Source organism: Schistocerca gregaria, chromosome 2, assembly GCF_023897955.1.
Source record: "Schistocerca gregaria isolate iqSchGreg1 chromosome 2, iqSchGreg1.2, whole genome shotgun sequence".
In the NCBI taxonomy this organism is placed as follows: domain Eukaryota; kingdom Metazoa; phylum Arthropoda; class Insecta; order Orthoptera; family Acrididae; genus Schistocerca; species Schistocerca gregaria.
In genome coordinates, this window is record NC_064921.1 from 416,001,369 (window position 1) to 416,025,815 (window position 24,447).

Here is a 24,447-nt window from a genome sequence, read left to right on the forward strand (position 1 = left end):
GCAGTGAGACCATTTAGGATCACAAAGTACAACCTATTGACACTTTGTGTGGGATAGACAGCAACCAAGGTTGGAGCCACTTCCATCTTGCTGACTAAAGACGCCCGAAATTATTTTAAATTTATTGATTTACATGATGGGATGGAGTCCTGGGTACGCATTTTAGCCAATGTTCCATAAAATTGTTAAAAACCACATTTCAACATTTGATCTTTGTTGTGTTACTCTTTTATTGCCTAATTTGTGTTGGTATGCTTGCAGGAGGACAGACTTAATGACTTCTCTTGTTGGGTAGGGTGAGCAATAGCTCACTCCGACCGCTATTAGAAACTGTGGTCTGCCTGTGAAGTTAGAGAAATAAACATACATTCAGACAAAACACTTCTTGTATAAGAAGGATTAATATACCTAGGATGAAGCAGGAGCATCATAGGTTGCCAACAAACTCATGATTCAGTGGATAGGCCAGGATGCACATTCAGTGCAACACACAACATTCCTTCATCTTGTTGAATAGTGTTCCCTGAACCATGCCCAGGGGCTTACAATTATAGACAAGTTGTGGGACTAATCAGCCCTCACTTCAAGAACTCTTAAGTTCATTAAACTCATATCTAGACTAAGACTGGTCAAGTTCCTTAAGTTGATAGCTATTCAGCATAACCTAGGAGTTAATGTCATGTACCGGTATATGCCAAACAGTGCCCCCCCCCCTCCCCCCTCCCCTCCAAAAAAAAAAAAGTCCAATTTAGGTTTTGAGGTTTTCCTAAACATATTATTACAGTTGTTATGGACGACCAGCTGTATTTGGCAGTTGTCAGAAATCCTACAAACTGCTTTCCATAATTGTCTGGAGCAAGTTGAATAGTTGACTGAAAAAAAAAAAAAAATTCATTCCCTGCACAATCAGTGTTCCAGTGTTGGATCATACAGTGACTGTTGAAGCATGCTCACACTTATAGCTTCAGAAGTCTATTGTTGCTCATCAGTTCCCAGCTTGGAAATATGTGTTAATGTGATAGACAATAGTTTTTTTTTATTACTGTTGTATCTGATTTTGATACACCCTTTGCTGTATCAGGAATATTGTTTTGCTGTTGCATTTAAAAGTGTGGGTCTTTGTGTCGTTAATTATTAATACTTAGTTATTGTTACCATTTGTGTGACAGCATTTGTATTTTGGGAAGACTTTTCAACAGTAGTAATGAACAATTTTTAAATACTGAGGGCTGTGTCAAATTCTTCATCTCAGTGCATGGCTTATACTGCAGAGCTTTTGACACTGAAGCTTTAAGTTTTTATATAAAGAACAAGCACACTGTCCCAAATTATAAGGGATTTTTTGTTATTTAATCATTCATTTTTGGTGGTACACATGATATTTAATTCATATGCACATGAACTGCATCAACCATTATGTAGGTCAAATTAAAAAAAAAAGCTGAACTATTGGTATTTGAAGCAGTGTATGAAGTTAGGAATATGTGGCCTGGCTTCCAAGAGAATGACTTAGGCTGTAATACATTCCAGTAACTTGAATACAAATAAAGATAAAAGTTGTCTCTAGTTCATTATTTACTCTTTTCATTACATTCTTAACACCTATCATTCCATTATCCTCCCACTTTTTTGCAGCTATTTGTAGCACCCTTACACCAAGATGTTTTGGTGTCTGGGGCAGTGGCATGCACAGTCAATTGGCACAATGCTGCTGTGATGCATCATTAATGTAGTCTCGCCACATGTTTATGTAATGTGTGAGTGTGGAAGGTTTGAAAGTCTTCTACATCATCAGCTGTATGCTTCTGGATGATTAGAGGATCAATATGTCCCAAAATTTTTTGATGTCACAGTATTCTGCCTGCACCCTAACAAGAAAAATTAGATAGCAGTTTCACTGATATTATGTGCAATACAAGGAAATAAGAATTTATGCAAGAACTTCGCAGCTTTTATCACACAGAACCGGACGTATAGAATAGCAAAGAAACTGGGGGAAAAATGCTCCACTTACGGGATTTGGTTTCAAAAGGTACCAGTCTAAATGAGTCATTTTGTGTAAACCACATAACATACTTGCACAAAGAGCAGACTATTAGATTTTTTATGAAAAAATATAGCATTAGAATAGAAGTGATCAGTGGTTTATTTACATGAACCATGGATACACTGCTGATAAATGTTGGCAAAATGACAGTGGTGAATAGTAATGTTAAACAACAGTGCCTGTCAATGTTTCACTGTTGTGAATTCAGGTAGTGCTTTGATGGTCACTTCTCCTACATGAATATAGCGGTAAAACTTTGGACTGTAATATAGAAATGGACAGAGAAACATTAAAAATACATACAGACAAGAAAAACCATTTGCCTCCTTTTTACACAGCTCACAAGTTATTGCAAGAAAATGGCACCCCTCCCCAAACCCCATTCCACCTACTGCTGCCATACCATTCTTAGAAGTGGTATGGAATGTTGTAAATACATCAGGCATTTCTTTCTCTTAGCTGAAAAAATAGTGGCTGATGCTCAAAATAAATGTCATGCTTACTCCAGTTTGGTGCAAGTCTACATCTACATCCATACTCCGCAAGCCACCTGACGGTGTGTAGCAGAGTCTTTCACTGTGATGCCACTTTGGTGACTTGCATGTCATTTATATTCAAGCAGCTTTTCATTTTGTCTCACAAGGTTGAGCAAGCCTCCTTCCAGACCTTATCGCCAAAGAAAACTTTGAAGTACTCATTGGGAATCAAACCCAGGGCATTCACACCACTAACCAACAACACTAAACACTACATCACAAAGTCAGTTTGCTTTTGGTGCTGTGAAATTAGAAGATCAGAAATGTCCGATATCAAGGCAAAAAAGTGTGCCTTGACTCCTGTAGTACAGATAATATGATGGATGAGGGAACTGAAAGTATAAAATCAATTGGTGTGGCTTCAAACAAACAGTCAGCATTATCATCCATGGCTGAAAAAGCAGATTATGAATTGACAGACAGACAGGCGGTTGAATCAGTGCACCAAGGAAGATAGTTTTACTGATATTGCCAGCAAAATCTCATGGTATTCAAAGTAAGAGATACTGTACTTCCTTCTTCTGTCCTTGCTCTTCATTTAGTGGCACATACAGAAACGTAATGTGTGATGATGCTCAACTTGTAAGAGTACTGGACTGTACACTATTACTATAGTTCCTCCACTCCCTGCTTCTTGGGTACAGACACAACAGTGTTGCCATCTTACTGGGGAATGGCACTCTATATAGTTTTTGACAGCTCTTTTCTGCACTATTAAGATTTTCTTTGAAGCTGGTATCCAATGAGTTTACATTGGTAACATATTCTTGAAACAAAGTTGTCAATGTGTGCTAACACTGAGATGGTGAAATCACCAAAATGGGAGATAATTGTTAAAGTAAATATTTTTACTGTCTTGTTGCCAAGCTCGTGTGTTACACTATGTGATCAAAAGTATCCAGACACCACCAAAACAAAAGTTTTTCATATTAGGTGCATTGTGCTGCTACCTACTGCCAGGTACTCCATATCAGCAACCTCAGTTGTCATTAGACATCATGAGAGAACAGAATGGGGCACTCCGGAACTCACGTGATTGGGTGTCACTTGCATCATATGCAAGATTTCCACACTCCTAGGCATCCCTAGGTCCACTGTTTCCAATGTGATGGTGAAATGGAAACGTGAAGGGACACATACAGCACAAAAGCATACAGGTTGACCTCATCTGTTGACTGACAGAGACCACCAACAGTTGAAGAGGGTCGTAACGTGTAATAGGCAGACATCTATCCAGACCATCACTCAGGAATTCCAAACTGCAACAGGATCCACTGCAAGTACTAAGACAGCTAAGCAGGAGGTAAGAAAACTTTGATTTCATGGTTGAGTGGCTGCTTATAAGCTACACAACGATGCCTCGCTTGGTGTAAGCAGCATAAACATTGGACGATTGAAAAGTAGAAAAACATTGTGTGGAGTGAGGAATCATGGGACACAATGTGGCAATCCGATGGCAGGGTGTGGGTATGGTGAATGCCATAGTAAACGTCATCTGCCAGCGTATGTAGTGCCAACAGTAAATTTCATAGGCAGTGGTGTTATGGTGTGGTCATATTTTTCATGGAAGGGGGCTTGAACCCCTTGTTGTTTTGCATGGCACTATCACAGCACAGGCCTACATTGATGTTTTAAGCACCTTCTTGGTTCCCACTGTTGAAGAGCAAATCAGGGATGGCAATTGCATCATTCAGCACAATCGAGCACCTGTTCATAAAGCACAGCCTGTAGCGGAGTGGTTACAAGACAATAGCACCCCTGTAATGGACTGGCCTGCACAGAGTCCTGACCTGAACTCTACAGAACACCTTTGGGATGTTTTGGAATGCCAACTTCATGCCAGACTTCACTGACTGACATCGGTACCTCTCCTCACTGCAGCACTCTGTAAAGAAAGGGCTGCAATTCCCCAAGAAACCTTCCAGCACCTGACTGACTGTATGCCTGCGAGAGTGGAAGCTGTCATCAAGGCTAAGGGTGGGCCAACACCATATTGAATTCCGGCATTACCAATGAAGGGCACCACAAACTTGTAAGTTGTTTTCAACCAGGTGTTCAGATACTTTTGATCATATAGTGTATTTATCTGAACATCTGTAAATTTGGAAGGAGTCATAACCAACATGTCCATAGCATTCCGTAGCAAAAATAACAACCTATGAACACTAAATGTACAGGAGGCAATAAATCTTTCTTCAACTATAATTTAAAGAGTTACCTGCCTGTGCTATTTAGACAAGTTATTTACAGAACTAAATCACACTGTTTATTTAAGATTTCCCATTGTGCAGTCTCAGAATTCTATGATGAAAACTATTATTTAGCTATTAAGTTGCTGCCACAATGCTAGGAAAGAAGATTTGGCCAATAATTTTCATATTCTGAATATTGACTACAGTAAGGAATTTTTAAGAGAGAATTGTGCATGGCTATTTTACAGTATGTTTCACTGCACGTGAATTTGATGGTCATTTTGTTGCAATGAAAAATTTCACAGAAGTAATTGCTTTAAAAACTCTAGTAGTGGTTCTTACAGTGTAAAGAACTTGGTTCATCTTTACCTTTTTCAAAATAGAATGTTTTCAGCATCTTCATTTGAACTACACACACATACCTCTGAAGAATCATTTGCAAATACATTTTGGCTTACTGCTTACGCCTCAGTGGTATTTTGCAACATTTAAAGTGACCCTTGTACACAAGAAGTCAAGCAGATCTACAATAAAGTAATACAATTTCCCATTGCTGGATTTTCCATTGTTTGATAAAGTAATACACATTCATATGAGGGAACATGCTGAGTTTTTATGAGAAAACTCTTAAAGGTTTTTAAATAAAACAAACCTTATTAACATTTTAAATCTTTATTCTTCGTGTCTACATATTTATTTCTCAACATACTCACCCTGGCGACAAACATATTTGTCTCAACAAGAGACCAGTTTGTTGATACTGTCACTGCAGAATGCTTGACTTCATTGATGGAGCCACAGCCTCTCCTCTGCTTGCATTGCATCATCACGGTCAAACTGAAGCCACTGAAGGGGTTCTTTGTCATGGAAACAGATAAAAATCTGATCGAGATAAATCTGGACTGTATGGGGGATGATCGATGGCAGTGAAATCACAGTGACAGATGTTGCAGCACTTGTGTCTGATCTGACATTATCATGCTGAAGGAGAGGGTGTTTCATGTGCAGACAAGCTCTGCAAATTCATGGTTTCAGTTTTCTGAGGACTTCTCACATACCAATGTAGTTACATTACACACCCTCACATTACATGCTACAATTTGGAACCCTCTGGCAGCAGAGGGTTGCAACTTGCATCAGCAAAGCGGGAAAGTCAACTGAGTAATATCATGACATCTAATACCTCAACTGATATTGGGAACAGAATAAAAAAATTCAGAGGCATTGCTTTTCATTACACCCCTTACAATCACAGGAATGTTGAAAGAGAGGAATTTATATCAAATTAAAAAACAAACCCAGTACCAAAACAGATACTGAAGTCACAAGTACAAAATGACATAATCAATGAAAAATAGATATACAAATCCCTCAAGACCACTGCACAACAAAAATCAGGAGGAATGTGTATGTATTCAAAAAGTCAAATGTTCACTGGCGTGTTCCATTCAGCTCATTTGGTCCATTAAAATTTAGATGTCTGTGTAAAGTAAAGACTTTCTGTAACAATAAACTACTTACACCAGGCTCATTTGATTTGTGGCCAGCATACTTCAACTCTTCAGTAACACCAGATGAGCCAAATACATAAACCTTCTTCTTAAACCCGATGTCAGTCAAATAAGAAGCAGCCAAATACGATGTTGATATTATTTCTTCCTGTTAAAAAAACTGATCAGTACAGAAATCTTGTTTACAGTTATGAATCATTATTAACACAAAAGCTATGCTGTTAACAAAAAAAAGGTCTGTAATAGCCACTTCTGTTCACAGAATACTATAGTTAGTACGTGAAGTGACTAAAGCAGGTGATACAGCTTACCAAAAGGTAAAAAAAAAGTGATCCTGTTGCACATATTAATTTTAATTTCATTGCCCCATTAGTAAAAGAATGTTAGTACAATTATAATCATTCTTCAGAAACTGAGTTAGTGTATTTGACTCAAAACACAGCTAACAAGGTGAATACCACATTGGGATTGAGGTGCAATGTTTAACTGCAGCAGATATTCTAAGTTAGTTGGTTTGGGGTATAAAGGGACCAAATTACAGGGTCATCAGTCCCTTTCTCCTCATGCAAATAAGGCTCAAATTAAAACAATTCCCAATAGGAGCTGGCAAGGAAAGGTGTGGGAAACTAATGAGGAACCACACAGAATGAAAAAACAAAATAATGTAACCAAAATGTACACTAAAAGGAAAAGTAGTAGAAGGTATAACAATAATATAGCAGGTAGCCAAGGCTGCCTGATCACAAGAATAAAAAAGGATGAGCTAGACACTACAAGATACTAAAATCTCCAGCTTAAAAGAGAAGGCGAAACGAACACCAAGGTAAACAAACAACAAAGAAAAAGTAAGGGAGAGTTAAAATGGGGTGAGGGTGGAGGCCTGGAAGAGAACGCCACACTCCCACCCTTGCATTGTGTGATAGAAACCTCCCTTATGAATAAAACGTAAAACAACACCAGCCATTGAGGCACTGTCACCCAACATTGGAGGCAAGGTGGTGGGAAGATTACAAGTCCGCTGCAGAGCATCTAAAGTAGGGCAGTCCAACAAAATGTGGATGACAGTCATGGGGGAGCCACAGTGACACTGAGGTGGGTCCTAGTGAAGGAGGAGGTGACCATGTGTTAGCCAAGTATGGCTGATGCGGAGCCGGCAAAGGACAATGGAGCCCCTGCAAGTGGCTTGCATGGATGACCGGCACTCATTTGCTGTCTAATTTATTTGGTGTAAAGAGGGTGTGCCACTCAGTATATCCCAGATCACAAAAATTTGATGCGGAAGACCGATCAGAGATCAGTTTCTGGCAGGCCAATCTCCAGAGTCGGTTTACCGGTAGGCTGTTTGGCCACGCTGTCAGCAAGTTCATTACCTGGTACCCTGACATGTCCTGGGGTCACTGAACATCCACTGTTTCCAAGGGCATAAAGAGACTCGTGGATAGTCAGCACTAAAGGATGGCGAGGGAAACACTAGTGAAGAGCTGGTAAGCTGTTTAAGGAGTCACTACAGATGGAGGAGGACTGTTCGGCATAGGCGCAGATGTGTTCAAGAGCACGAGAGGTGTCTACCAGTTCTGCACTGAAAACATTGCAACCATCCGGCAAATAAGGCCGGTCACATTCTGTGTCATCTGCTGCTGCACAACCACTTCCGTATATTTTCTTGAATTCTGCATGAAGGTACTTCTATTTGTTTCCGGCATCTTACCTGCAACCAATGTAATAATATTTCAAAGCCATTACCACACAACACAACAGATCTCCTTACAGGATGGCTGCAGTGTTTTCACTGCAGAGTTGGTAGCCATCTCGCACACTCTTGAGCATATCCGTTCCTGCCCAGGGGAGTTCTTTGTCATCTGTAGTTACTTTCTAAGCTGCCTACAAGCTCTCAACCAGTGCTTACCTCACCATTCTTTGGTACTGACTATCCAGGAGTCTTTGTATGCCCTTGTCAACAGTGGATGTTCATTTGGATCCCATGACATATTGCGATTCCAGGCATTGAACTTGCTGACTGCCTGGCTAAACAGGCTATGAATAAACCAGCTCTGGAGATTGTCTTGTCGGAGATGGATCTTTGATCGGTCTTCTGCCTCAAAGTTTTTGCAGATATTCTAAAATCTGAATGAGTTGTACACTACTGAACATGATAACTAACAGAGTTAAGTTCATGTGCAAAATTACAAAGCAGTACTCCATGACCAATCAGAACTTACTCCACTATAACAGTTGCTGTGAAAATAAAGTAAGATGAAACAGTCACTACGGGGAAGACAAAAGGAAAATAAATATGTCACTGCATTTTATAGTGAAACTGGGTAGTAAAGAGTGAACACTTGGGGCAGCTGTTCTAAAGGTCTTGATATAAAACAACATTAAGTAAAATAAGCAGAGATTGTGAATATTTAATTCATGTCTTCAGTTGGTGAAAAATTTAGCAAGCTTTTCTCTCTATCAAAATATATCAGTGTGCATAAAGAACAAAATATCTTACATGCTGGCTTGCACTATGAAAGAATTCGTGAAGGCAGGATCAGACAATACTATCTACATCCCGATAAACATATTACCTCACTAACTGAGTTATTTTTTAGTTAAACAAAAGAAATTATTCTACTAGGCTATTGTGAGATTCTCCTACAGGCTTCAGTTAGGCAGATAATGAAATATTCCTACAAATGAATACATCTTCCATCTGTGTGATTCCAAATCCACCACATCGACTTATTACATCTGCAATGATAGCTATTTCTTATTTTGAGGCAGAGTCTACAAACAGATGCAAGACGCTAGACAGTTACATGCCAACTCCTAAGGCAACCCATGCGTGGGCCGTGCAGAGAAATCTTCTCTACTATATCAATCCTAAAATCCACTCATGCAGTTTATATTCACTAATGACATCTTTATGGTCTGGACAATCTGAACACATTCTGACCCATTCAACTCATCTGATTCTTCTCAGTTCAGTAAACCACCTTACTGAATATTAACTTCTGTTGTATTTTTCCTTTCATGAGCACTTATAACTATTCATCAACACATTAATTGCTGACACCTGCTTTCTCTCTTCCACAAAGCCTGTCAAACCATGAACTTAATATCCCCAGTGACAAGTACATACTCCCACAATATGCTGATGAGTTTGCCAAAACTTTACTAGACGAACCTGTCTCTGTCCTTACTCCTCACTCAGTTATTGATTATCCATAAAACAGCATCTCCTTCATCACATGTACCTCTAAGGCCCTTAATAACTGAACCACAATCACAGACTCCTCTCAAGCTATGTATTTAAGAAAATCCTACACAGCCTTCTTCCTATCTCACCCAAAATGGTGTTCATGCACCTCCACAACATATATTGTTAGTTTAGTGCAGGACTTCCAAACTCATGTGCCTTATCTGATTAATGATACAGTCACTGTAAAAGATAATAAAATGTAAATTAAAAATAATAAACTGATAAAATGCTATATATTACATGTACATAAATAGTTGTACAACTGTAACACCATGGAAAAAGATACAATACGGGTGATTCTGGAATCAGTTGCTACAGTTGAAGCTTATGTATTCTCAATTTTAAGAACTTAAAAATGTAGTAAATATATTGCACCTTGTGTCCACTCACTCAAAACAGAGTGCAAGCACTGGTTGTTTACAATTAAATTGCAACTACTCACAGAGGTACAGTGAGGGATGTAATAATCATATGGTAGGGAAACTTGGTAGATATGCTAATATGTTCAGGTGGGACCGATGACAATGGAAAAAAAATTGTTCCACTTTTGGACACCAGGTGTAAATATGGCACAGTGCATGGAAGAATGACGTTTAGAAATGTTTCCATGTCATGCATTAGGAATGGGACAAGGGCAGAAAATGTCAAACAAGTGAGAAAGGCATAATGTTGAAGCTACAGATCTAATGTGTCCCTGGTAAATGCTTTCTTTTAGATATCCCCAGAGCCAGATTCAGATCAGGTGATCTTGCAGCCCATGCATCTGAAAAACCTCTGGAGATAACACATTCGAGGAATGTTGCATTAAGCAGATCTTTCACAGTGTGAATGATATGTGTTGCCCCACCTTGTCTGAAAACTGTGGTTTCCACACAGTTGCATTCTTTCGAAGCACGAGTCATATGTTGTACATGGAGATCTCAATAATGTGCAGACATCATGGTATGCCTGACAGGCCCTCTGGGTGTATTCTCTTCAAAGAAGCACGTACTGAATATAAAGGTTTCATTGATTGATTTCTTTATTAATCCATGTAACAATTTACATTGTGTGGATTTTGTCAGCAAAATCATATACAATACAATATACCTACAATTTATATACATAAAATTAATATTTACACATGTTTTAAGGTATCTTACATTAGTTTTATATCCTTATGTAATTTTCTTATAGTACTGAACAATTCTGGATTTCATATTATAATCTTCCTTGTGTATTACAATGCAGGCTTCATTACACTATGTGTTTGATTCAGATAGTTCATTACTGTGTAATAACTTTTATTTAATAAAAATATTTTTAGTTTTGTCTTGAACTTTCCAATTGTGTTAATATCTTTTATATTTTGGGGTAATTTATTATATAATTTAACAGCATTGTACAACAGGTTCTGCTGAGTTTTAACTTTATTTTTCCTCTCTAGGTGCAGATTGTATTGGTTTCTAATTTCATAGCTGCGTACTAAAGAATTTTTTACATAGCAGTCAATTTTTTACATACCTAATACTTTGAAAAATGTATTCACAGGGGACAGTTAGGATTTCTAGCTTTTGGAAATGTTCAAGGCAGTGAGCCCTACTGCTGCTCTTGGTTATTATACGAATTGCTCTTTTCTGTAATTTGAAAACTATTTGAATATTTTTACAGTTGACTCCTCAAAATATTATTCCATAGGTAATAACAGAGTGGATATAAGAAAAATAAACAGATCTGACACATGTAGTATCACACACTGCAGTCAGAATTCTAAGAGCATAGCATGCAGTAGCGATTCTGTTACTAAGTATTTTAAAATGTTCTTCCCATTTTAACTGACTGTCAACATGCATACCAAGAAATTTTGTGTAGTCTATACATTCTATGGTTTCATCGTTTTACTTAAAGTTGTTATAGTGTGGTTTTTTGCAGACATAGAAGTTAACAGCATTTTTTTTTTTAAATTTAGTGTTAGTTAATTATTGGATGCCCACTCACATACACTGTTTAGTGTTTGTTCGGCTTTTTCTTTCAGTGCATCTGGTGATTTGTCACTGATTAGAATTAGAGCTGTGAATCTATACTACACAGCCACATATGGTGAGTACAATGGCTATTTGTGCACAACATGCTTTTTACCAGTACCCCAAATCCAGCAGTTCTGTGCATTCACTGCATTCTGTACTGTAAAATGTGGATCATCATTCTACAGAATATTGCCCAGCTACATGTCTTTAACTTTGATCCGTGGCATAAACTGCAGAACCAGTTCAGAAAGTACTGCGGGTCATGAGGTTTAAATCGATGCTCTGTCTAGATCAGTGTAAAATAGACAGCAAAACTTTCCATACTGTTGACCACAGGATAGGCAATTCTGACACTGCACAATCCCTAGCACTATATGAGTATGTGCTGCATGGTCAGTTACAGCAATAGCAACTTTGTCAGTAACTTCCACTGGGATAGGAGACCTTCCTCTTCCAGGTGCCACACCAAGCTCACCCATGTTTTCGAATTTCATTATCATCTCCTTTAAACCATATAATGTCACTGACTCTCGCCTCAGATCTTTCATTCAGCAATACTCAAAGCAGCACTGTAACTACTGCCGTTCACGTAAAATAGTTTTGCAAACACTGCATAATCTCTCTCCTTGACAGCCATACTGTTCACTCACGTTATGGCCTGTCAAATGACCACATGGATGTCATATTGTCATACAGTGTATTGTCAGATTTGCACCTTGTGGCCAAAACTGGAACAATTTTTTTCCAACATAAATCAGATCAACATTAATACATTAATGTATCTACCAAGTTACACTGCCATATGATAGTTATAGCCTACAATGGACCCCCCATGCGTAGCTCTGCATTAATTATAACCACCCAGTATCTAGTCATATTATAGGCTGTTCTTTCAAGTGTCCTCACACAAAGTAGAGCTGAAAGACAGACATGCACCAAAGCATTACACACTAATAAGTTCTGTTAATGGATGAGAAGCCATGAGTCAAAAAACAGTGCCATATTCATAGGCAAAATACAGGAATTCATTCTATCTCAATGGCTGGAAGTAGCTATGCATAGATGGTAAATTTGTTTTACCAACTATAGCTTGTTTCTCCTCACATTTAACTACTAACCATCCCAATGACACATGATTCTGGTCCTCAACAAGAAGATTACAGTATGTAGGTGGACTTAACAGTTTGCCCAACAAGGTACAGTATACACCTGCTTTGTTGTTGCCTCCACTAATTTAGTGCCCTGAATTCTTACATGCCCTTATAGCCCTCTAACCTTAAACAGTGTATTCAAAGGAAAGTTTCCAGGCTAGACTGGACAGATTTCTCTGCTGGGTAAATTCACTAGGTGGCTTGTAGTGCACTCATGAAATCTGAACAGATGCCAAACTTTTTCGTTTCAATACATCCCATCTGCTCCACAGCCTTTGTTATAAGGTGGACAATAACTTTTCAAGATTTTGTTATCTTGGAGCATTCTACAATCTCACAACATTAGGAGGAAAAAAGGAGCACAGGAAATGTCTTTTAATACTCGCTGGAAATGCAAACACTATTCCTTCACCTAGGGATGCTTATGCTTATTAATAGAAGAAATGAATTTCCTGCAAGAGTCTGCAATCACTGTGAATATATTATGAATAATTCTGTAGCAGCTGAGGACTGAAGTTATCCTTCTACATTAAACCTTTGTTGAAGTTTTAACACTGACAGAAGACACCAGTCTCAGTTTCAAACTTTTTTCTTTCCACTCATCCATGAATTAATATAAGTGGCAGTTTAACTCGCCATTCATGTTATGACAATACCAATGAAAAAAGCAAAAAGGACTTGTTTCTGAAATATTGACTTTGACAGTTCAGCATGTACCATTTAAGACTAAGCACAGTGCACAGAAGTATAGGCATGCTAAACTACCTTCAAATGTAAGAATATTAACAGTTTATTGGAGTTTATTGGAGATCAAACAGAAAATTTTTGGTCTGCTGCAAAAGAAATTATCAATCGTGGGAGGACCACTTGCGCCATAGGGTGGTAGGGTTTCGGGTTCCGCTGGATAGGTCAGGGGTCCACTACAAGCACCAGGCGGCTACACGGGTAGCAGGGCTTGTGTGGCGTGGACTGGGCGGTTTTTTAGGTTAGATGGCCTCGGGCAAGTACAGAGAGGGCAACAGCCTCAAAGGGTGCGGGGCAAAGTCAGGACAAGTGGGGACCAAGCAGCAATTGGTATTGTAATTGTAAACTGTCGAAGCTGTATTGGTAAAGTACCAGAACTTCAAGCACTTATAGGAAGCACCGAAGCTGAAATTGTTGTAGGTACAGAAAGCTGGCTGAAGCCAGAGATAATTTCTGTCAAAATTTTTACAAAGCCACAGATGGTGTTTAGAAAGGATAGATTGCATGCAACCGGTGGTGGCATGTTTGTCGCTGTTGGTGGTAGTTTATACTGTAGTGAAGTAGAAGTGGATAGTTCCTGTGAATTATTATGGGTGGACGTTACACTCAACAACCGAGCTAGGTTAATAATTGGGTCCTTTTACCGACCTCCCGACTCAGCAACATTAGTGGCAGAACAACTGAAAGAAAATCTGGAATACATTTCACATAAGTTTTCTCAGCATGTTATAGTCTTACGTGGAGATTTCAATTTACCAGATATAGACTGGGACACTCAGATGTTTAGGACGGGTAGTAGGGACAGAGCATCGAGTGACATTGTACTGAGTGCACTATCCGAAAATTACCTCGAGCCATTAAACAGAGAACCGACTGGTGGAGATAACATCTTGGACCTACAGATAACTAACAGACCCAAACTTTTCGACTCTGTAAGCGCAGAACAGGGAATCAGTGATCATAAGGCTGTTGCAGCATCCCTGAATATGGAAGTAAATAGGAATACAAAAAAAAGGGTGAAAGGTTTATATGTTTAGCAAGAGTAATAGAAGGCAGATTTCAGACTACCTAACATATCAAAACGAAAATTTCTGTTCCGACACTGGCAATGTTGAGTGTTTATGGAAAAAGTTCAAGGCAATCATAAAATGCATTTTAGACAGGTACGTGCCGAGTAAAAATGTGAGGGATGGGAAAAACCCACCGTGTTTCAACAACAAAGTTAGGAAACTACTGCGAAAGCAAAGAGAGCTTCACTGCAAGTTTAAATGCAGCCAAAACCTCTCAGACAAATAGAAGCTAAACGATGTCAAAGTTAGCGTAAGGAGGATTATGTATGAAGTGTTCAGTGAATTCTAAAGTAAAATTCTATGTACCAACTTGACAGAAAATCCTAGGAAGTTCTGGTCTTACATTAAATCAGTAAGTGGCTCGAAACAGCATATCCAGACACTCCAGGATAATGATGGCATTGAAACAGAAGATGCCAAGCGTAAAGCTGAAATACTGAACACCTTTTTCCAAAGCTGTTTCACAGAGGAAGACTACACTGCAGTTCCTTCTCTAAATCCTCGCACAAAGGAAAAAATGGCTGACATCGAAATAAGTGTCCAAGGAATAGAAAAGCAATTGGAATCACTCAACAGAGGGAAGTCCACTGGACCTGACGGGATACCAATTCGATTCTATTCTACACAGAGTACGCAAAAGAACTTGCCCCCCTTCTAACAGCCATGTACCACAAGTCTCTAGAGGAACGGAAGGTTCCAAATGATTGGAAAAGAGCACAGGTAGTCCCAGTCTTCAAGAAGGGTCGTCGAGCAGATGCACAAAACTATAGACCTATGTCTCTGACGTCAATCTGTTGTAGAATATTAGAACATGTTTTTTGCTCACATATCACGTCGTTTTTGGAAACCCAGAATCTACTCTGTAGGAATCAACATGGATTCCGGAAACAGTGATCGTGTGAGACCCAACTCGCTTTATTTGTTCATGAGACCCAGAAAATATTAGATATAGGCTCCCAGCGATGCTATTTTCCTTGACTTCTGGAAGGCGTTCAATACAGCCCGCACTGTCGCCTGATAAACAAAGTAAGAGCCTACAGAATATCAGACCTGCTGTGTGGCTGGATTAAAAAGTTTTTATCAAACAAAACACAGCATATTGTTCTCAATAGAGAGACGTCTACAGACGTTAAAGTAACCTCTGGCATGCCACAGGGGGAGTGTTATGGGGCCATTGCTTTTCACAATATATATAAATGACCTAGTAGATAGTGTCGGAAGTTCCATGCAGCTTTTTGCGGATGATACTGTAGTATACAGAGAAGTTGCAGCATTAGAAAATTGTAGCGAAATGCAGAAAGATCTGCAGCACATAGGTACTTGGTGCAGGGAGTGGCAACTGACCCTTAACACAGACAAATGTAATGTATTGCGAATACATAGAAAGAAGGATCCTTTATTGTAGGATTATATGATAGCGGAACAAACACTGGTAGCAGTTACTTCTGTAAAATATCTGGGAGTATGCGTGTGGAATGATTTGAAGTGGAATGATCATATTAAATTAATTGTTGGTAAGGAAGGTACCAGGTTGAGATTCATTGGGAGAGTCCTTCGAAAATGTAGTCCATCAACAAGGGGGGTGGCTTACAAAACACTCGTTTGACCTATACTTGAATATTGCTCATCAGTGTGGGATCTGTAACAGATCGGGTTGACGGAGGAGATACAGAAGATCCAAAGAAGAGCGGCGCATTTCATCACAGGGTTATTTGGTAAGCGTGACAGCATTATGGAGATGTTTAGCAAACTCAAGAGGCAGAGTCTGCAAGAGAGGCGCTCTGCATCACAGTGTAGCTTGCTGTCCAGGTTTCGAGAGGGTGCGATTCTGGATGAGGTATCGAATATATTGCTTCCCCCAACTTATACCTCCCTAGGAGATCACAAATGTAAAATTAGAGACTTGAGCGCACTCGGAGGCTTTCCGGCAGTCGTTCTTCCCGTGAACCATATGCAACTGGAACAGAAAAGAGAGGTAATGACAGTGGCACGTAAAGTGTCCTCTGCCACACACCGTTGGATGGCTTGTGGAGTATAAATGTAGATGTAGATTCCTAATGGATGTCTCACAACCTCATCATTTAAATGGCTAACTACAGTGATAAGCTTTGAGAATATTTTTTGCAGCTTTTCACAGAGAAAGCATTTACAAATATAAATACATGATGGGAATTCTTGACATTTATTATACATTCTAAATTAAAAAAGTCTCAACAAAATTTTATTTCCTTTTAAGTAAGGACAAGATACACTGCTATTTCATTCGTGACGTTAAGGTGTACTGACCAATGCCACCACATTAGCCCTGATGGGCCTCTATTAAATTGCTATGTACCTTGCCAATGACATATGTTAAGGTACTTCAGGTTGTGTATTGCTGCCATGTACCTTGCTTCTGCAACTCTCAAGTGTGGTGAGGTGGTCATGTTGCTGTTAAATACAAAACCTAGAAAACTCAAGCATTTTTTTACTTTATCAATAGTGTCTCCCTGAGCCTCTCATTGTTTAACTATAGACATTTTGTTCCTGTTTTAGGGTTGGAGAAGATCTCAAAATTGTCCAAGAAAAAGAAAACTCAAACTGGTCTTTTAATCACATGCAATATACTGTTTATGAAAATAGGATGGTCCCCTAAGGGATATGATTCCCCTTTTAAAACAATCTGACAGGAATTCCATGACTTGATATATGCTGTAGGACCTATACAGGAAGGAAAGTAATAAAATGAGCAGCTGTCTTAGGAAGCCCCACTGATCTAGCTCCAACTGGTACTGTATGAATTTTGGATATAGAAAAATACATCTACTATGTGATGCCTGCATTGGCAAGCACGGTTAAGTTATTTTAGGTGAAGTGATCCCTCATGCATCTGTACTGGAAGTGACAAACGAGCTGTCTGGATCCAAGAACACAGACTAGATGGCTGTTGACAATTCACTCTTTCCTTCACTGCTATATACCAGTAACTGAACACCTTCCACCTGACCACGAAATCTTACTGATGGTCTCACAGTTCGATATGGACTGATTTTTGGTGGGAGGTTGACATTGTGATCCCTCATTTAATTTCTTAAGAATTTGGTGGGTATTGTTAACCAATAATAGTTGGTACATGAACCTATGCAGAAATGCATGCCTGCCATATTTTGAGGAATGGTACACTTCATTCCACTGGAGGAAAGAAATTTTGTACATGGCCAGAAAACTTCAGGAAGGATGCATCACCAGATTGGAGGATCATGGCCGTAATATGATCCAGCCATTCCTGGACAATGTTATGGTGTTCAATTGCTGCCAGCTGGTTGTGCAACATTCAGCTAGTTCTAGAAAATGGTTCATTTTTTAACATTTCCCAATCTACCAGCATCCTTTCATTTCTGGGCAGTGCCCAGTGTGTCAGATGTATCTAGATTGGCATTTCATCACTAACATGTAAGCTGTTGTCATTTCTCAATGAGTAGTATCTGCCAAGACAGGAAAGCCTAATGAGAGATCAATGATGGAAAATGATTAGATAGAATTGTTGAAATTGTGTTCTGCCCTGTGTTCAGGATGCATAAAACTGGTAAAGGTAGGAGTGTTTTGAAAGCTTAACTCCAGGGTCAGATAGTTTTCCAGCCCACATAAAAATGAACTGAATGGGATGCCAATGTAATAAGGTCCATGAGGGTCTTGTGGACTACAGGACACATATGGTCACTATATAAGGCACCTTCGTTAAAGAAGAAGCTATCTAAAAGCTAGTGTTGAGGACGAGGGGAATGGAGTAGTTATTCATCATTAATAAGCATGCCACACTACCTGTAAATCTTTCCACAGTCAGAAAGTTTTCTCTGTGGAGGGCAAGGGCAACAGTATTTTTCAAATGTGTTGTTAGAGACAAAGACACAAGAAATGTGTGCGACAAGCCTAATTCATCCACAAAAATTTTGAACACATTTACGTTCCATTGTAATGTATGAGATTTAGTGTTGTTCCCACCCTGCTGCTAAACTGGTATGCCTATGGCTCTTGGAAATTTTGATGAGTGGCTTTCTGGTTCCTTTAAGCACACTTAGTACAGTCCAAATAGTCATCATTGGGCATAGTGATCATTGGGCATGTCAGATATAAACCAAGTAAGACAGTCTGACAAACTGGTGATGTTTTTCTAGATTTGTGAATTTCTATTATTTTTCTGCCTTCCCAGAATGAAGGGGATGTAGTAGCTGATTTTTCTAAAGCTGCCTTTTAGATTTTGGTTTCCTACTACCTTCTCCTTTCATTAGTTCCTAATGGTAATACTGATTCTGTTTTAAGCACATCTTTACAGAAACATTCAGACTAACAAGTTCTGCTTTTAGTTTCTACTGGCATTTGAGTAATCTTTGTGTTGATACTTTTTGAGTAAAAAAATACAAACAAAAATGTGAATGAAACTGTGTGCTAGAATGCAACTCAAACCCGGAACCTAGCCTTATGCAGGAAGTGCTCTTATTGTCTATCCAGGCATCACTCACAACCTGAGTCCTAATTCCCAAATTTCACAGTACCTCTGCTGCAGACCTCACTGGACTTGCATCCCAGGAAGAAATGATATAGTTGAGAAATGGATTAGCCACAGTTCAGAGGTTTTTTCCAGAATGAAACTTTAACTCTGCAGAGAAATGTGCACAGTTTTGAAACTTTATACAAACTGAAACTGTATGATGGACTGGGATTTGAACCAAGTACCTGTGGGAGTGGATCACGAGTTATGCCTGGATAGCTCAGTCACTATGATCACTGTCCATGAAAAGCAAGGTACTGGGTTTAAGTCCTGGTCTGACACAGTTTTAATCTATCAGGAAGTTTCAAAATGGTACACACTCTGTGAAAGTTCCATTCTAGAGGCAATGTATGTCAAACAGCCTGGTCAGTTATATAATATTCTGCATACAGTATCCTCTATGTTGCCTTATCTCATACTTTCTTCTCTGCAATGAATTCTGAGTGCACACAGTTTTATATGACATGCTTGCAAGAATAGTTTATCCAGTTCAGTGGTGATTTTTTTCTGTTTGTGTGTGTTGTTGTTATACTTACCACAGGTTGCTTGACCATTACAAGACATTGTAGTATTGCTATACTACTGCCATTTTTAGCACCTCAATGGGCTGGTCACACACAGTTGCACTTTTAAACAGAAGAAAATAATGTATTTGGTGTAGGTGGTGCTGCACAGCTTGTAAATATTGGAAAAAAAGTCATATTTTAGAGCCACCAAGAGTGCTGATGAAATACACCTTTTTTTGGAATATGCCATTGGTTCTTGGAGGGACACAGATATATTAAAAACTTGCATAAACATTATTAATATTCCACAATGGAACATTACTACTTCTTATTCAAGTTTTTAATTTTAAAATAAACCTTTATTATTACCAGTTTGGTCTACTCATCATTGGTATACTCAGCTCACATGCCAAATAAAAATACCATCATGAATCACTGAAACTGCTTAAAATAGCGTCATGCATTAATATAGGTCAAATTTTTTTTAAAGGTCCGAAGAAGAGCAGCATGTTTCGTTACAGGTTCATTTAGCAGGTACAAAAGCATCACGGGGATGGTCAGCTACCTCCAATGGCAATTGCTAATATAGAGGCATTCCGCATCAAAGTATGTTCTACTGTTCAAGTTCAGACAGCACATGTACCTAAAACAGTCAACCAATACATTGCTTCCTCCTACATATATATCTTACATAAAGACCATCAAGACAAAAATTAGAGACACTCGAGCCCATATGGAGGATTACCAGCAATCGTTCTTCTCGGGAACTATATGTGACTCCAACAGGAAAAGGGGGAGGCAACATCACAATCTGCCACACAGAGTATGGTGGCTTGTAGATGTAAATGACATCAAGTAAATTTTTGGGTGTCTAATAAAGAAACCAAAGTCGGACAACCTTCTGACACACCTATGCCATGTGGATGTCAAAAGTCCATTAATGGCCACAACTCTTTTAATAGTGGACAAATCTTCAAACTAGTCATAAAATTTCTTACCATGTGGGCATCTCAATATAGGACCAGGCAGAGCTGCTTTATAAGAGACACTCTGTGCAGTACAATTTCACAAAAAAATCCTACAAGGTTCACCAGTTTCCATAGTGATTTCCAGGGAAGAGAATCAGAGACTACTGAATATGGAAGATTAATAACCCAGCTACTTACATGTTTAGCTGACTGATTCAGATGTCCTTATTTGAATTTCTGCAAAGCATAGAATATTTTATTTATATTAAAATTGTAATCATTAATTTGAATGCTGTCCCAGGAATAGTTCCTGACCACTTGGATTCCAAAATTAATCAACTGGTATATGGGTTCTAAAAGAATGGCTATGGGTCACATGATATGAAGTCAGTGTACTCCAAAAAAGGAAACATGAAAATGTAAAACATTCATGTGAAGAGCCACCGATTGCATTCCTTCCTCTTGGCAGTGCTACATAACAGAGTCCTGAGAAAATGAAGTATAAAATCTATTTTCCAACCTCCTAAGAAGATGGAGGAGATGCTATGCCCTGTTAAGGACACTCATGCCCTCATGATCCCTGTGATTTACAACATCACTTAAGAGTGCGGAAGCAATCACATCGGTCAGTCCATCCACACTGTTTCCATCACTGTACAGAACACTTATGACATATTAAAAATCGAGAACTGGACAAATCTGCATTGCTGAACACAGCATCACAAACAGACATAAAATACCATTTGACAAAATTTAAAGTCTGTCCTAGGCTTCTGCATAACAGGATTCTGTACGTAGAGAGACTGTAGCAATAAGAATGTGTGAGAATGTCTTCAACCGTGACAGTGGATACAATATTAGTGGTGCATGGAAGCCAGCTCTCAATACAGAGAATAGCCAGAGATATTTGTTGCAATGTTTCCACTACAGCAAGAAAGGTAGCACCACCACCTCTGGTGCTGACACTATCTTCAAAAGCATTATGTACTTACTGACCAATCAGAAGATGTCTATGGGCTATATAAGGCCACCAAAGCAGCAGTTTTGACAGTCAGTTGCTCCTGATGACAGTGATGGAGGTAACTGTCAAAAGGTCGAGGTTTACCCTGAACTCATAAGAATTAAGCTGTTCGTTGTGAACTACTGGCAAGCCTGCTCCATTATATTCCTCGCCGTGATTTCTAATGATGTGTTCAGATCCTTTATCAGTATACATGAATCTTCGGTAAGCATTATAGTTTTCGAAAATCCATCCCATATTTGTGGTAAGTTGTTTATTTAATTCAACAATTGGAGTGGGCCACAATGAGACACCATATTTAACTTAATTTTATCCACTGCTGTCACTGTTGCTTCTGTGGCTATGTTAGTTGTATAAAATAAAGGGCCACCTTCAGCCACAAGTAGTGATTTTTATTTCAAGATGTGAAGCATTTTGAGCCTAGGATCTCATCTTCAAGTGCTTGATCAGTCTACATCGTAACCAGGAGTAACCCAAATTCAAAAAATGGTATAGACTGATCAAGTGGCTCAAGGTATCCCAAGGCCTCAAAATACATGTATTGAAATAAAATCATGATTTGTGACTGAAGGCAATTTGTTTCTTATTTTCCAATCACATTTAACATCTCCTCAATCCAACCGTAAGTTACATTCCCACTGTGCCATTGTTTAAGACGACCCCCTCTGTTTTGTTATGGTAAGATATGATTTGATCCATAAAAAGAGATACATTTAACACCTTAATTATTTTAGAATCCCTAGTAAAACTACATAATCTGAACAATCAAAGATTTTGTCAAAATCACAGAACATGCCAAAAGGATAAAATTTCTTATAGTATTAGCAAAACAGGGTTTGTGAGATCATACCATACTTTAACTGCAGACAAGCCTTTGCAAAACCAAACTGATTACGGTCTGGTGTCACAGGTTACTGTCAGTACGGTGGTTCAATATTTTCATATGTACTACCATATGAAAATATTTTGAGAAAGTAGGAAGGAAGGAGATGGGGTTACAATTAGAGAACATATTTCAGGCTTTCTGAACTATATCTTTAATCTTTTACTGAAGAAAGCCACTAAAGGGGTTATGGACATTTATCATTGACTTGAGGTTTCAGTACTTTGGTTGAAATACCATCACATTAAAGCTTTCAGTAACCCAATAATCTTGGTGAGCTCTGTTTAACAGTTCAACTGGCAAAACTGTCATCTACCATGGAATACGCACTGCACATCTAAGTAAATACAATAAATCTCCTTTCTACAGTCCACTATTCTTCCTATGTTTTTGACAATAACCAAAATTATCTTTGATGTGCTCTTGAAATTTTGAACTTGTTGTCTATAGTATTTACTTTTTAAGTCTTTGTAAAGCGAGACATTTACTTTCAACAAAGCTTTCTCCCTGTAACATGACGGCATATTTTAACCCATGATGCCACCCTTACAATCAGATACCACAATAATTTTCCTTCATCTCTTATAAAGGATAGGCTAGCTAATTTAAAATGTAACAATAGTTTTGGGAAAGAAATTTGTTTACTACATATGTCACTATTATATGTCTTTCCATTATTTGTTCACTAAATTCGTACTGAATAGCATGTCTGAGACAGTATTTATGATTCTGTGAAATTATTGTTTTTCCTTCTTAGCTGTAACTGGTTGTTTTGTAAGCTTTATTGTCCGGTTTGGCCATCATTGTGAGAGAGACTATTTATTATGGAACACACGCATACTTCATGTCAAATAGTGGAAACACCTGTTCATTACTTCATACTCAATACAGGACATTAAATTAGTTATACAGACAAATCATTACTAAACGTTTAGAACGAGGCCTCACTTAAATGAAAACGCGCCGGTTTAATATCTCGAGATTAAATAATACGACAAACTTGGGCAAAAAATGTTTTTAAAGCTCTAATTGTGTTTGAACACTGATTATATGCTAGACAGTTTTTTTTTTTCCGAAGTGAAACAGAAGTCGCTTCTGTTTTCAACTGATTTATGACAACAATTGATAACGATCGATACATCAGCAAATAAATGGGTGGGGTCGCTCTGTGTATCATGTAACTGGTTCGCTGGCGTCGCAAGAAGGTCTACATCAGCATGTTTTACGTGCTATTACTTTCCCATGCACAAATATTGCTTGCTATGGTAAACTACACAGTAAAATCTGTGAAAACTCTTACTGCGGCACAGAACTGTGGTTAAATTGCTGGACTTTATTGCAAGAGTCATTGGATACTGAACTGCACTCTTACTTACTTTTTCGGCCTGAAAACCTAACTTTTTACATTTCTCTGCAGCTCCATTTCTAGTTTTGCTGCTGTTGTTAGTAATGAAGAAAATTCTTTTTCCCATTTTCCTAAAACCATTCATTACTGTTTCCGATCCTTTGATCAAATCATCTTCAAGCCATAAGACACCTACGTTGTGGATGAACGGTAACAGCTAATTTAGTGATCAGGTTGAACGACTCAAACATTTTGTACGCATCAGAAATAAAATGATGTGACTATATAGAATTACCATCACAATCTGTTAGAATGGTATCGAATGACTTGAATAAACTCTTAATTGCATGAGACGTCATCTCAGTCAGTTTCAACGCCCTCATTTCTACTTCCTACATGAAGTCAACCACTAAACATTTTCACACCGAGACCGCGCTGAAGCAAGGTGCATCTTTGGGCTGCAGATACTCAGCAGTCATTTGTCAGCTGCGACTACTGTTGACAATTAAAATTAAAGACGTAAAAACGTTGGATATTTATTACACATGCACTGAAATTTTGCACATGAATATTTCCGCTGTCACCTTCAGATCCCACTCTGTCTACTAGTGTTGTCGGAAGTTTTGCTGACACCGACTCATATTAGCGTCTAATGAAGGAATATATGTGGACGTTAATTTGGCTGTACGTAT

At 38.6% G+C, this 24,447-nt stretch overlaps 1 protein-coding gene across 1 annotated transcript in view; it reads right to left on the minus strand.

Moving 5' to 3' along the window:
* LOC126323702 (glycerol-3-phosphate phosphatase-like) overlaps positions 1–24,215 on the minus strand; it is a 53,243-nt gene extending 29,028 nt beyond the window's left edge. Inside the window, exons 1-3 of the mRNA XM_049994706.1 lie at positions 24,051–24,215; positions 23,787–23,947; positions 6,297–6,434 (exon numbers count right to left, since the gene is read on the minus strand). Of these exons, the coding sequence (XP_049850663.1) occupies positions 6,297–6,434; positions 23,787–23,947; positions 24,051–24,138 (387 nt within the window). The 5' untranslated portion in view covers positions 24,139–24,215. The remainder of the gene's footprint in view (positions 1–6,296; positions 6,435–23,786; positions 23,948–24,050) is intronic.
* Positions 24,216–24,447: the final 232 nt, after the last annotated feature.